Source organism: Carassius gibelio, chromosome A21 (assembly GCF_023724105.1).
Source record: "Carassius gibelio isolate Cgi1373 ecotype wild population from Czech Republic chromosome A21, carGib1.2-hapl.c, whole genome shotgun sequence".
NCBI classification, from domain to species: Eukaryota; Metazoa; Chordata; class Actinopteri; order Cypriniformes; family Cyprinidae; genus Carassius; species Carassius gibelio.
Genome location: NC_068391.1, coordinates 19,983,399 through 19,998,641, shown reverse-complemented (window position 1 = coordinate 19,998,641; position 15,243 = coordinate 19,983,399). Strand labels below are relative to the sequence as shown.

Below are 15,243 nucleotides of genomic sequence, written 5' to 3'. Positions count from 1 at the left end.
ATTTGAAACATTGAAAGATTCAGACAGCATTTGCATGATAACATTTTAATGTGAGGCACTGTCGAGAGCTACGGTACGTCTTGCCTTTACAAAGGAATGGACACACTGGACGTCGAGAGCGGCAACTGTGTACAGTGGGGAATAAAACCGTAACATTGGTCCACATCCACATTTCTATAGCTTTACACTCAGACCAGCTGAGAAAGTGAATTAAGAATTTGTCTAGCCATTGAACAAGAGGACAATATCTCATATCGCCTCGGATGATAGTATGCAACATAAAAATACGTTTTCAGATTTGGGTGTAGGATACGCTACATACTACAACCAGTCAACACTTAAATAGCAATTAAAAGGGGATTAAAAGAACACTGAGAACTGTTGCTGTAAGAGGCCAACTCAATGAAATCAACACACAGGGAATATACAGGTAGTGGTTGTATTTTCAATAAAGCTTGCCTACTAACTGTGATGAATATTTGACACTCTTGCGATCACACTCGAGTGAAATTGTGAAAGTGCAAAGAGCTCTCTGCACTGACATCATCAATCTTCGAATGGTTTCCATTGGCTTGCCTCTGTCACATACGGCAGCAGAAATTAATAAATCCACTTCAGCTTCATGTAAATAAAGCTTTTTATACCTGAAATCAAAGTGGAAATGAGGAACTGTCGTGTATTCCCACAGAGAAATATCTTTCAGATTCAGAACGAATGTTAACAAAGGTAGATATATCTTAGTATGACAAATGAGTAACTGAATGCCATGGATTTTAAATACAGACAGACACACACTTGGTACAAAACAAAACACTTTGCTTATTTACAGATTAGACAGTCTCTCGGCAAATCCTTTGAGGGAGTTGTCAGGAAAAAAAAGTTCAAATGCTCCACTCCAGAAGGCAACAGGTCCCATCTATGGATTTTACAGACACAAGGCTATTGTATACAAAAACGTTTGGGAGCTAAGCTCAAACACAGCGGCTCTTCTTTGAGAAGAAGCATCAGTGTAGTAGGATTGTGTTTTTCTTCTTAAATGGTTCGTCCTGAAGCAGAGCCCAGAGCTTAGTGCTGTACTGTTCACGAACAGCCGAACGAGGACAGAGTTTTGAATGTTAGTCTGGCATGTCGATGCACAGTTTGGGCGGCGGCACAAAGTATTTACCAGGACTTTGGGTGATCACCACACCCGTCTTCTTACGAAACATGGGAGGGATTTTAGGCACCTCGTGGATGGGTAATTCCTCGGACACCTCTGAGTCCTCGTGGTGCAGGTCATACGATATGTTGCCATATTCCCTCAGGAAGGGGAAGAGTTCAAGAAGAAACTGGCAGAAGTCTTTGCGAATGCCGAACCACCCTGATACAGAGGGAAAAATACAATACTGAGTCTTTTTTCTTTGCATGATTTCTTTCCCTATTTAAAACAAAAAAATGATTTTTGCTGTAGTGAATGACAAAATGGTTTGTTCTAATCATTGGTTAGAGGGAAACAAAATCTGTGGGATGACTTACACAGCAAAATTTGACACTTAAGGTATAGGGTTTGTGTAAATCACTACAAATAAGAAAAATAGTAGTGCAGCAAACACTGCATGTATTTCTTAGAAAGCTGAGCGTTATGAATCATTATAGACTATACTGGGAGGTCATCCAGTTTTGATTAATTATTTCTATATAAAAATTATTTGCAAACATTTCTCATCAAGCCATTATAATGAATGAGTAGCAAGAAGACCAATATGTTGTCGTTCAAAAGTTTGGGAAGTTTTTTAACAAAGTCTGGTGTTCTCATCAAGGCTGCATTTACTTGATCAAAAATACAGAAAAAAAGGTTTTTTTTTATTTTAGTTTACTTTTAAATATAATTTATTCCTGTGATCAAAGCTGTATTTTCAGCATCATAACTCTGGTCTTTAGTGTCACATGATTCTTCAGAAATCATAATAATATTCTGATTTATTATCAGTGATGGAGACTGTTGTGCTGTTTAATATATTTTTGGAACCCGTGATACTTCAGGACTCTTTGATGTTTAAAAAGTTACAACTTTTCAAAATAGAATTCTTTTCTAACAATACAAGTCTTTACTTTGATCACTTTTAACAATTTAAGCAATCCTTGTGGAGTAAAAGGATTCATTTATTTAAAAAAACTTTGTAGTGCACGATCCAAACTTAATTTTTTATAATTCATGAATAAAAATATTTTGTAACATGATATTGATGTACTGTACCATTTACATGGAAATGCAATGTCTGATTTTAAAATGGGTTTTAAAGGATGAATTTTGAGAGTTTAAGTTTTCAGTCGATATATAACTTCTGATAATTTCTAAAATGTGATAGAGAAAAAAGCAACAAACAAGTCTTCTTTTTTAAACAAAGGTCAAAACTCCAGTTATAATTTAGATTTTTGAGGGTGCACTCTTGTCATAAATTAATCGATTACTTTTTCTACATAAATTTTAGCAAAAAACACTGGTAAAATATATATTTGGGAGTCTTAGACCTTTCCAACGATATATAGTTTGTCAAGATTAGATTAGATTTAATTGAAATAGAGTGAAGTAAATGTAGGCGTCCCACAGAGTGGACGGGTGACAGTTAACAGGTTAAGCAGCATATTTTCAACATAGATAATAAATCAGCATATTAATGATTTCTGAAGATCATATGACACTGAAGACCGGAGTAATGCCAGATGAAAATTAAGCTCTGCATCACAGAAACATATTATATTTTAAAGTATATGAATATAGAAAACAATTATTTATGTTAGTGTAGTTAACGGACATCACGTACAGTGATTGCCTCCTTTCTGGCCAAACGTGGTCACCATCAGAGTCACCAGAGAAACCCAGAGAGGAACAAACACCGGGACGTAGTTGGAGTTGTAATGACCGTCCAGCTTGTGAACGAGAAGAATCTGAAAACAACACGAACACAAACAGTGATGAAAGTCAACCCTGTATCTATAAACGCTGAGCTCACAAAACAGATGCATGAGGGAACGAACACATTCTTCAAAGAATAGCTCACCCAAAACATTAAAAATGAAGGTTAACATCCATCTGACTGTGATTCCGAACAATTATTATATTGATTGTATTAACCAATTATAAACAAAACACTACTGAGTAAACTGTATCCGGTAAACTGGTACATTGCACGTAGCTCACATTGCATACGAATATATTTAAAGACGCTGTGTGTACGTTTTTGACTCTACTTAAGCATATAAACACCATGGGCCCTATCTTGCACCCAGCGCAATTGACTTTGTACACCGACGCATGTGTCATTCCTATTTTGCACCCGCGCAAAGCGCGCTTTTCCCTCCACAGAAGCACGTCGCTAAACTAGTGAATGAACTTGCGCTCCCTGGGCGGATCAGCGCAAAAAAAGAGGCGTGTTCCGGCGCAAACAATCCCTGGTGCTATTTTGCTGTTCCATTAAGCAATTGCGCCACTGACCAGAAAAAACCTAGTCTAAAGTCTGTGGCGCGTTGCGCGCTGTTCATTATGCTATTTTAAGGGCGCATGCTTGACCTTAATGTATATAGCGTGCACAACGCGCATACACTTTGCTCATATAATCTACACAGATTTTTATTAAGATTCATAAATTGTTACACTAAAAAAATATTAACACATGAGATGACGGAAATCATTGTGGTGTGCCACGAAGATGTGAAAAAATAGGCATAAATCTTGCTTACAAATTATTCAGGCTAATTGTAGTAATTAAGGATCAGACCTGTTTGCCCAATAGTGGCAATACATATATGTATATAAGGACATCTGACAAATTTGTTTGTCCGTCAAGAACCAGGAAAAAAAATCGATGAAACAGTTGTGGCTATTTCCTCCCACGCCTGTTTAACCGACGCTATTTTGGGTGGGTTTCTCCCATCCCCATACAACACAATTTCTCTGTCTTTCATTGCTTTTACAAGAACATCAGTCTCCTCGGCTGTGAACCGCTCCTGGCGTGCGCCTGGTAAATACGCCATAATAATAGCAATCCATAATGGAACTTGCGCACCTGCTTTTAAAGGGAATGTTGGATGACGCTCTGATTGGTTTATTTCACGTTACGCCCAAACCACACCTATGAATAATGAAGCTACTTCAGACCCACCCATTTTAGATTTGCGCCGGGCGCAAGAGCCATTTATCCCGCCGGGAAAATAGCAACAGCGCCGAGACCCGCCCACAAAGTTACTTGCGCTTCGCGCTTTGACACTTGCGTTTCAGATCGTTTAAATAGGGCCCCATATGTTTGCAGATATTTTAGAAATATGCGAAGGCAACATACTTGTTAATATGAAAACTAATGCTACATTCAGTTATTCTCCTTTGAAAATGTGCGTTTCAGCCCAGAATGTCGTTCTCTGTTTTGGTTTGTGAGACCGGCACAATGCCGTTTGACCCAAATGTATTTCAGCATCCCGGGTTGCCAGTTTGCAGAAAACACATCGTATTTCATTTCAGTCATCGTCAAGTGCGCTTGTTCTCGTTGGTGTCGTCCATCTGGAAATCAAGTCTGAGGATAAGGGCTAGGTGAAAAAAACCCTCTCCAATATTTTAAATTAGGACTGCAATACATAGTTCAACCACTTAAAATCTTATTTTTTCTGCTTTGTAATATTTCAAAGTTTGAAATACTGTCCCTACGGCAGACACTTTGCTCATGGTAAAACACTAGAAAATAGCAGTATGTCAGTAAATAGTAAATTGCTAGCAGCTGTCATGTAATAAAAACTAAGTAAAACATTTTCATAATAGTTCTGATCAGATGGACTGTGATTATGGTGATCCTTTTTTCTTTTTTTAAAGAAATTAATGCATTCATCAAGGATGCATTAAAATGATCTTAAGTGTTCTTTTGCATTTTTAATTATTCAAAAAATGCATTAAGTTTCCACAAAAATAAGCAGCACAACTGCTTTCATTTTCAGTCACAATAAATTTTCAACACTGATAATAATCAGAAATGTGTCTTGAGCAGTAAATCATCATATTATACTGATTTCTGAAGATCATGTGACACTGAAGACTGGAGGAATGATGCTGAAAAATCAACTGCACATCACAGAAATAAATTACAACTTAAAATATATACAAATAGAAAACAGTTACTTTAAACCGTTATATTTTTTTTTGTTTTTACTATATTTTTTATTAAATAAATGCCAGCTCGGTGAGCAAAACTGACCCCAAAGTTTTGAATTATATATATATAATGATTTATTTACTGATGTGCAAAAAAAAAAAAAAAAAAAATCCATGAATAAAAAAGTTATTAAAAACTAGTTCTGTATATGTTTCTAGACTGGTTTAGCTTACTTCATGCATAAACACAATCAAGTAAAAAATGAACGCTGTTGGAATCAGACCTCAAAAGTAAGCAAGGGCACCACTATAGTCATCCAGCTGATGGCCATCGTGATGTGTGTTCGCCGCTGCTCTGCGATGACATCCATGGACCGCAGGAAGAGCACAGACCAGACAATGTAATACAGCACCACCAGACACAAGAAGGACATGAGGATCCACAGCGGCACACACACCACCTGGAACACACACACACACACACACACTGCTCTTACTCTCAGAACGAGACACAGAGATGATAACAGCAGAACTACAGGTGAAGCGAATCAGTGCAGCTGGCGTCCTTACCAACCACGGCCAGCTGATGATCTTATCCAGTCTCAAAGCGATGAAGATGAACTGAAGAATATTTACAGAGCACAGAATCTCCAGCTGATGAAACAACACGGAGTAAGAGTTTACAATCAGGTTGATTTCTTTCTTAGCTTAGAGAGATATGATTGGTATCATGTGGGTGAATGACACTGTGGGTCATACAAAATAAAAAATAAAACACGAAAAGAAAGAAATAAAAAACTTTGTTTATAGGACTGTGTGATATTGCAGAAATATGCGATACCTTGCTGAATAATGCGATATTTGATATGCAATGCGTAATTGCTTAAAATGTGTAAAATCAATTAAAATTATATTTTAAAACATGTAAAAATGAAAATTGTATAACCAATGTAAGCTTCACATTTTTTCTTGGAAAAAAGAAAGAGTCACTACAACTTCTGAAAGTGACCAGCAGTGTTTAGCATTACATAAAAAGTAATGTCACAAATCTGAAAATGTAATTTTAACATCAAAGTGAACACACAACGAAAGAAATTTAGGTAACTTGGTTTTCCGTTGTTTACTTAAAGTAAACTTTAATTACTTCTTCATATACCGGAGCAAAAACTATAGCCTAAGAAAGTTCAAACATGATTAAAAGGCAAGTGAAAAGAAAGAAAAAAAAAAGAACAAATACAGAATTAACAAGAATAGATTAAATAAACAGTAGTATTCAGGTACAGAAATTTAATTAAGTGTAAAATAACACGGCATGGTGTTCAATGTATGAAAATAACTTTAGATTAATAGGTGTGTTTTGTTGTTAGATTAACTTTCGTGACATTCAACAGCACGTATTTATAGACTGCCGTCCCTTTAAGACTGACTGCACAGAAGAAGACTATTACTGAGATGATTCAGATATTGCATGCAGTTGGGATATATACATTAGCAATATTTCAATATATTATGCAGCCATAACTGTTTTAAGTTATAAAAAAAATATTTTTTTAAATTGTGAAAATATTTTATATTTTGTTTCTTTACTATAATACAGAATTATAATAAAAAAGTAATTATTTTTTATTTTTGTTATATAAAACTTTCATATAAATGCAAAAAACTAATAAAAAGGTTTTCAAGCATCAAAACTAAAAAGTTTAATAGAGGTTTAAATTACAACGTTAAAAAAAATAATGACTATAATGCATTTTTACTATGATTTACAGAAGACAGCCACTAAATTGTCATTTAACAGCAGTTTACATACCAATAAATATTTTCAGTCAGAAGCAGAATCTTTAGATCTATTTCAGGATCACAGTGCAGCCATTGAAATATTAATTAATTGTCACAGCTGATACCTCGAGCGATCGGTCGTGTCTGAATCCCCACACGCACGCCGCCACCGACACGGGCGAGACGAAGAAGAGCGGCATGAAGACCAGGAGCCAGAAGTGTGAGCCCCGCTGCACACGGTCACACACCAGCACCTCGAAGGTGAGCAGGAGCAGGTGGATCCCCACAGCGATCAGCATGGCCTTAAACTCCACACACGTCTCACCCTCAGCCCTGAAGACAACAACTTACTGCATGAAGCACAAAATCACACTTCCTTAAAGAGACAGCTCACCCCAAAATGAAAATCCTGTTGTTATTTACTCACCGTCATGTTTTTCCAAACCTGTATGAGTTTTTTTCTTCAGCTGAACACAAACGAAGTCAACGGCTACCATCTACTCTTTGGAATCTCTTACCGGTTTGAAACAACATGAGAGTTAGTAAATGATGACAGAATTTTATTTTTTTTGGGTGAACTATCCCTTTAAGTCATAAATGCAACATGATGTGGCATTCTCACAAAGACTACATCTATAGCTGGATAACGTTAAACAAATCATTACACATTTTGATTCGGCATACACATAGCATATCAGGGACCTTTACTGTATTTACCATCGTCTACTGTACAAAACATTTAAATGCAATGCAATGCAGTACTATAATTGAGAGATTATTCATGCAGAATAAAGCATATGTAATGTCTGGGGTCAGATTGACAACAGAGCAACTCTGACTTCTCTAAAAAATATGATAATTATATACTTTCTGACCTTTGCTAAATGCATTATACAAATTCATAAACATGCAAATCTTGTGTTTCAAAGTTTTAAAAATGCCTGTGTACATTTTCACCCCACCACATATTATTTTTTGGTGGAAAAAAAATATAACATTATATGCAGAATATTTTTTTTTTAAGTGTTTTACCTTTTGCTGATGAATCTCTCTCATGAGAGGCTCTATTGCCTCTCAAGACAAAATATCGAAGGAGTAAATATCATTTATGCCTTGGCCGTACAGCATATGAAGGCCAATTTTTGTCCTTCACAGAGTTTCATATACCATTATCTACAAGGATGTGTTCACAAACACTGTGCACACATTTTTACAAGCATCTATCAAAAAATGATTATTGTTGGGTTTCCATATTATATGAGGACTTTCCATAGACATGCATTTTTTTTATTTAAACATTTCCACACACAAAAATCCAAGCTGTTTTCCTCATAGGGATCAACTAAATGTTTCCACAATGTCAAACATTTCAGGTTTCAGTGTCTTTGTGGGGAAATTCATTCTCTGTCTAAAGAAAAATGACCACAAGATACACTGTGAGTGAGGTGTTAGGGCAATATTTGGATGATGATTTCAGAAACTGAGGACAAAATAATAATAATAAAATAATAATAATAATAATAATAATAATAATAATAATAATAATAATAATTAACATAAATATATATGTAATTGGGGAAGTCGTGGCCTAATGGTTAGAGAGTCGGACTCCCAATCGAAGGGTTGTGAGTTCTAGTCTCGGGCCGGATGGAATTGTGGGTGGGGGTAGTGCATGAACAGCTTTCTCTCCACCTTCAATACCACGACTTAGGTGCCCTTGAGCAAGGCATCGAACCCCCAACTGCTCCCCGGGCGCTGCAGCATAAATGGCTGCCCACTGCTCCGGGTGTGTGCTCACAGTGTGTGTGTGTTCACTGCTCTGTGTGTGTGCATTTCGGATGGGTTAAATGCAGAGCACAAATTCTGAGTATGGGTCACCATACTTGGCTGAATGTCACTTCACTTTCACTTTCACTTTCATATATATTGTCAATTTGAAAAATGCATTGATGTATTTAAATATTTAGGGTCAATTTGCACATAACAGGAGGGTTAATGCATGCAGTATAATAGGTACTAATTAACAGCCAATATTCTAGTAATATGCATATTAACAAGCAACTAGGTGATTCTGTTCCCCAGTCTAAACTGTTACCAAAGGTGTTTCACTTAAAAGGTGTTTCAGTCAAAGTTTTTCAGCAGTTTTGATCATCTAAAGGCCTCTGCAATCCATGCATTAGATATGTTACAGTAATAATAAGCGGCTTCATTAGAGACTCAATCCTACAAGCCACACACTCGTGATCTGATCATAAGCAGGAGAGAGTTGTGTCTGACCTGTACTGTGGGTTGTGTGCCCAAACCCCGGTACCCACAGAAGCCCCGATGATGACCATGAGCTTCCAGAGCCAGATGGGCGCAAACACAGCCCAGTAGCTCCACTGGATGACACCATCCAGCCTCAGAGACAGCAGCACGGAGAAGAGCAGCAGACAGGCGTAGATCAGGAACTTACTGCAGGACCACAACAACAACAACAACACACACACACACACACACACACACACACACACACACACACACACACACACACACATGCTGTCAGAACACGAGCTGGACACATCTGTCAAACCTACTTGCCTACTTCTGTCAGGATCACGAGACGGGCCTGACTGAGACACAGAACAACCATCCGCTCGCTTTACTGTTTAATGCCGCTAAACTGCGTGAAAACAAAAACAAAAGGCCTGCGCGGTGAACATTATCAGCTAACGTTAAGGTAACAGAGTGAATGGTAGCGCATTAAAAACAAAGCGCTGGGTTTCATCGTTCGCTAAAAAACACACAGTTCTTACCTAGGGTTGAAATCTTGAAAAACGCCTCGGAGATTCATAGTTTCTTCTTCAGACCATAGTTAGATGAAATGAGAAGGGAAGGCTCAAGGCTGGCTAACTGACTGGCGCTCGCTAGCGGACAGCTGGCGGACGCGACCAGACGCAGTGACGTCAGACGCACGCCGGACGGCGCTGTCTACTTTAGAGCTGATTGCGAAAACAAACGTTAGTTAATTCTTAGGTCAAATTTTGTTTGTTAATTCTAGGAGAAATTAATTTCTGCAATCTGATTTAAAAAAATGCAATCTTTGCATTATAAGGTTGCGTAACGAAGAGTCGTTTATACAGGTTTGTTGAAGAAATTTAATTAAAATGCAATTATTTTTAATCTCATCAGAAGGTGAAAATCAGAAAACACAGTTCAGGGCAGTACAGAACATATCTTGATCAAATAATTCACATTTCAGATTCAGACTTTACGACATCTGTCTACTATATTATTATATCTTTACAGTGAAGCTCATTATATAGAAAAAAATAACGTAAGCAGAAGATCAACATTTAGGAAGAATGTGTGTATAAAATCTATACTGGTTTATATATATATATATATATATATATATATATATATATATATATATACACACACACACACACACATATACAGTTGTGCACATAAATTTACAAATCTGTTGCAGAATATAATTTTAACAAAAGAGGGATCATGAAAATTGCATTTTATTTTGAACAAGGTAATTCACATAATATGTGTTTATATACTCTACAAGACAAACAATAACTGAATCCATCTTTTTTTAAACTGAGGACAATTAAGGGAATCATACCTAACAATTACAAAAGGTCAAAACATTTAGTAATACTTCTGAAGTGCAGTACTAAATGAAAAAAAAAAAAGATCTTTAGCCAAAATAAGAAAAATTTACACATCATCATCCTGTTCAAAATTTACTTTTGCTCTTAATGCATCGTGTTTCCTTCCTGAGCATCAGTAAATGTTTTGACCTTTGTACGAGTCCCTCAATTGTCCTCAGTTTGAAAAGATGGATCATAAAATCATCTTATGTGATTAACATTGTATGTAAAATTGGCAGTATTTTTTCAACTGTAGGAATGAGCCTAAACCACTTCACATACACCATTGTTAAAGTGCAAGGGTTAAACTTCATATAAAACACCTTTTTGCAATCACAAGACTTTAATGTGTAAATCCAATAATTTACATAAAATAAAAAAGGCGGTTATGTGGGCTGGTACACGAGTAATGATAACATGAGTGAGTGAAGGATAGGCAATAAAAAGATCCTTCCAAACACACAAGCAAGATGAAAAACATTTTTAAGTCTATTTACATTAATATACACAAAAATATTTTTAAATTGAGTCACAGAATGTATGGTTACAATTGAAAGCGTGGTTACACACAATCATGAACTGTAAGAACAATCATCAGCTAATGCATTTTTTATTGAGCTTTCATATTATTATATTAGTGCACGAGCTCCAGCTGATTAGATGCGAAAGGTAAGACTCCGCTGACATAATACGCTATGCAGAGTGAGAGCAGAGCAATGACGAGGAGCAGCAAGAGCACTCGCCAGAAGCCAAGATCTTCCACAAACTCCTGCCATGTAGTGCGGAAGCTGGACAACACGCCATCGCTGTGATGCAGGTGTGGGTTGAGAAGAGAGTGGCTCTCCATGGCACTAATGAGCAAACACACTTATGAAGAACAATTCAAAGACAACTCCGCAAGGGGTAAAAAAAAGTTGGGATTGTATAAAATAGGTAATCATCTCACCTTTCATTCTCAGCCATGTGCATCTTCTCCAGACTGGAATGGGAGCTGCGGTTGAAGCCCTTCACTTCCTGTTCCTCCAGTCCCTCCAGGAGACGGAGCGCGTCCTTATTCACACCGCGTCTCTTGGCCAGCACCAGCGGAGTAGCTCCATTGTGATTACTGTTCAGATCAAAAAGCAGTAACATCAAGCGGTCAGATTTTTTGTGGTAGCTGTAATACTGGCCCTGTAACATGAGTACTGTTAGTCAGGGCTCTTCAAACCACAAAGAGGTGATAAGAGGTCAGCAGAAAAAGAAAGAGTAAAGAAAATGAGAAGAAATAAGTACAAAAACAATACTAAAATACAATAAATAAATGTTCAGCGTTTCTAGAATGTGATATTAGGCTTAAAGGCTGGCCAGAAATCCTGAGATCAGTACTTTCCAGTTCACGTTATTATTTTACACATTAAACCTCTATTTTATTTTTAAAATGTAAAAAAAAAAAAAACTCTTATGGTCACCAAGACTAGCTTACATTTGATCAAAAATACAGTACATTTTGTGAAATATTATTACATTTCAAATAACTGTTTCTATGTAAATATATATAAAACTGTAATTTATTTCTGTGATGCAGCGCTGATTTTTCAGCATCATTCCTCCAGTCTTCAGTGTCACATGATCTTCAGAAATCATTCTGATTTGCTGCTAAAGAAACATTTCTGATTATTATCAATGTCAAACACCGTTGTGTTAAAAAACAGCATTTATATGAAATTTTTTGTAACATCATAAATGTCTGTACAGTCCCTTTTGACCAATCTGCTGAAAATAAATATTAATTTCTTAAAAAAAAAATGGTAGTGTTTTTCAAATATCTATCTACATTTATATTTTATGTGATGCTTGTATTTTGGGGTCTGTGCCACTGAAAAGTTTGCCAGCCACTGCAAAATTCCCATACATCCATCTGTAATTTCATAGTTTTGATTTTTCTAAAATGTGTATCTAACTTAATAAAATATACGTAATTTTTGACTTGTAATGTATCTTGGAATAGCGTGTGAATGCCATGGTTTATGAGTATGGTAATTCAGTATCATTATTTACAGTGTTGGGGGCAAAGCATTACAAGTAACACGAGTTACGTAATCAGATTACCTTTTTCAAGTTACTAGTTACTAATTTAGAGAATATATGTATTACTTTTTCAAATAAGTAACGCAAGTTACTTTTTCGCAATTTAGTGATTGACAGCTCTCCTGTCTCAATGTTGACAGAAATCCGTAAATGCAATTCTAAAATAAATGTAAATATTCATTAGTTCATCTCACTCAGAAAAAAACAAAACAAAAAAACGAACAAGTTTTCGGTATTCCTCAAAATGAATAAAAATAATGCAACTCAGAATATGATGCAAACCTGCAATGGTTAAATGTTAAACAACACAAATATATTTTATGTATTTCATCCCATTCTATAAACCACTGTCTTTGCATCTGACCTTCGATGATCCAGTTCAACTGTACTAATGAGCAAAAATTACTTTGAGAAACATTTGTGTGTCTTTTTTTTATTGCTGAAGTGTGTTGACATTTCTTCTCCTGCATTCTACTGTTCGGAAATAAATTTACTTTCCCTTCAGCCTGAAGCGTATTCATTTCACTTTTGGTGTGAAAAGGCTTTTATATTTGCCAAAACTTTTTTACTTTAAAAACAAACAGGCAAACCCTGTCCAGATTTAAAAAGTAACGCGGAAGTAATGTAACGCATTACTTTCCATGAAAAGTAACTAAGTAACGGAATTAGTTACTTTTTTATGGCGTAACGCAATATTGTAATGCATTACTTTCCATGAAAAGTAACTAAGTAATGGAATTAATTACTATTTTAAGTGTAACACAATATTGTAATGCATTATTTTCCATGAAAAGTAACTAAGTATCGGAATTAGTTACTTTTTTATGGCATAACACAATATTGTAATGCATTACTTTCCATGAAAAGTAACTAAGTAACGGAATGAGTTACTTTTTTTTGGTGTAGTGCAATATTGTAATGCATTATTTTCCATGAAAAGTAACTAAGTATCGGAATTAGTTACTTTTTTATGGCATAACACAATATTGTAATGCATTACTTTCCATGAAAAGTAACTAAGTATCGGAATTAGTTACTTTTTTATGGCATAACACAATATTGTAATGCATTACTTTCCATGAAAAGTAACTAAGTAACGGAATTAGTTACTTTTTTTTGGTTTAGTGCAATATTGTAATGCATTACTTTCCATGAAAAGTAACTAAGTAATGGAATTAGTTACTATTTTACGGCGTAACGCAATATTGTAATGCATTACTTTCCATGAAAAGTAACTAAGTAATGGAATTAATTACTATTTTACGGCGTAACGCAATATTGTAATGCATTACTTTCCATGAAAAGTAACTAAGTAATGGAATTAGTTACTTTCTTAAGGTGTAACGCAATATTGTAATGCATTACTTTCCATGAAAAGTAAATAAGTAATGGAATTAGTTACTTTTTTACGGCATAATGCAATATTGTAATACATTAGTTTCAAAGAAAAGTAACCAAGTAATGGAATTAGTTACTTTTCTATGGTGTAACGCAATATTGCAATGCATTACTTTCCATGAAAAGTAACTAAGTAACAGAATTAGTTACGTTTTTATGGCGTAACGCATTACTTTTAAAGTAACCTTCCCCAACACTGATTACTTCTAGTCACTGTACCATGGCACCAATCACGAGATCATGAAGACACTGACCAGATGTCAATCTTGAGGCCGTTGGACACCAGGAACTGGATGGTGTCAACATGCCCACACATGTGCAGTGCTGTGTTGCCCTGCGAGTCAGTGGCCAACAGATCAGCACCGAACTTATGCAGCAGAGAGCAGATCTCCACGTTTCCCCGAGCAGCAGCCAGATGCAATCCGGTGCGTCCGCGGCAGTCCCGGGTATTGGGGTCGAATCCAGACTCCAGGAGCCGTTTGGTGTGAGCGAGATCCCCGTCGATACAGGCCTGCAGCAGAGGCACCGTGGTCTGCAGGGAGTCACTGATGAACACGTAGGACATTCTGCACCTGATATCTGAGATCTGGAGATAAAAAACACATTTGGAACAGCTGACATGACACATCAGAATGCTATATTAAAAAAAACTACTTCTTTAATATCTTTAGAATCATTGTGCAGTTATAATGACCCCCCAAATTAATAGAAAATCTGTATTTTTACAAATTCATTTTTTTCACAACACACCACATTAACTGTAAACAGCTGCTTAAAGGGCTAAAAAACTGTTATCACTGCATCTAAAGTAGCCTACTCCTCAAATCTCTGTTAGTATGTATTTATGAAAAATGCTTTATGCACCAACCATAGGTTAAAGCTTCAAAAACTGTAAACGTTCATTAAATAAAGGTTATTATGCTGGAATATCATTTACATGACAGCTAAACTTAACGAATTTTTACTAGCTAGCGGATTAGCTTGGTCAATCAAAAAAACACACGACTGTAAACAATAACACCATCTAATAACTTTCTTTATAATACTGCAGAATGTTAATCAATACCTCGGAGTGATATCTTGAAAGTATCTTAAAAAAACCCGCTGCTTTCCCAGGCTCTATTGTGGGAAAATAAATATGAAATGACGTACAAATATGGAGGGTCAAGCTTTAGTGCATGTTATGATGAAAAAGAAAATCTGACTTCCGCGTTTCAGCTACAAAATCTGGTTAGT

General features: G+C 36.1%; 2 protein-coding genes across 3 annotated transcripts; both read right to left on the bottom strand.

Moving 5' to 3' along the window:
• Nucleotides 1-29: 29 nt before the first annotated feature.
• tmem185 (transmembrane protein 185) lies at nucleotides 30-9,852 on the bottom strand. Of its 2 annotated transcripts, XM_052537890.1 has the most exons (8): nucleotides 9,691-9,834; nucleotides 9,480-9,557; nucleotides 9,173-9,349; nucleotides 7,021-7,228; nucleotides 5,687-5,770; nucleotides 5,401-5,577; nucleotides 2,805-2,928; nucleotides 30-1,360 (listed from the first exon to the last, which is right to left on the bottom strand). In XM_052537890.1, exons 3-8 carry the CDS (start codon nucleotides 9,229-9,231, stop codon nucleotides 1,116-1,118), a joined length of 897 nt encoding a protein of 298 aa, XP_052393850.1. In that variant the 5' UTR covers nucleotides 9,232-9,349; nucleotides 9,480-9,557; nucleotides 9,691-9,834; the 3' UTR covers nucleotides 30-1,115. The 2 variants fall into 2 exon arrangements, with proteins under 2 accessions (XP_052393850.1, XP_052393848.1); XM_052537888.1 differs by lacking the exon at nucleotides 9,480-9,557 and having other exon boundaries at nucleotides 9,691-9,852.
• A 539-nt stretch (nucleotides 9,853-10,391) lies between these two features.
• Nucleotides 10,392-15,216, bottom strand: ankrd46a (ankyrin repeat domain 46a). Its single transcript, XM_052537891.1, has 4 exons — nucleotides 15,074-15,216; nucleotides 14,262-14,593; nucleotides 11,489-11,647; nucleotides 10,392-11,393 (listed from the first exon to the last, which is right to left on the bottom strand). The coding sequence occupies exons 2-4, from the start codon at nucleotides 14,570-14,572 to the stop codon at nucleotides 11,177-11,179; spliced, it is 687 nt and encodes a 228-aa protein (XP_052393851.1). The 5' UTR covers nucleotides 14,573-14,593; nucleotides 15,074-15,216; the 3' UTR covers nucleotides 10,392-11,176.
• Between the last annotated feature and the right edge of the window lie 27 nt (nucleotides 15,217-15,243).

Coding starts and splice junctions, on each gene's coding strand:
- ankrd46a (XM_052537891.1), bottom strand. CDS start 14,572: ATGTCCTACGTGTTCATCAGTGACTCCCTGCAGACCACGGTGCCTCTG. Junction 11,648..14,261: donor GGCCTCAAGATTGACATCTG/GTCAGTGTCTTC, acceptor TGATCTGAACAG/TAATCACAATGGAGCTACTC. Junction 11,394..11,488: donor CACATGGCTGAGAATGAAAG/GTGAGATGATTA, acceptor TTTGCTCATTAG/TGCCATGGAGAGCCACTCTC.
- tmem185 (XM_052537888.1), bottom strand. CDS start 9,728: ATGAATCTCCGAGGCGTTTTTCAAGATTTCAACCCTAG. Junction 5,771..7,020: donor GACACGACCGATCGCTCGAG/GTATCAGCTGTG, acceptor TTGTTTCATCAG/CTGGAGATTCTGTGCTCTGT. Junction 2,929..5,400: donor TGCCCTTGCTTACTTTTGAG/GTCTGATTCCAA, acceptor TGTTGTTTTCAG/ATTCTTCTCGTTCACAAGCT.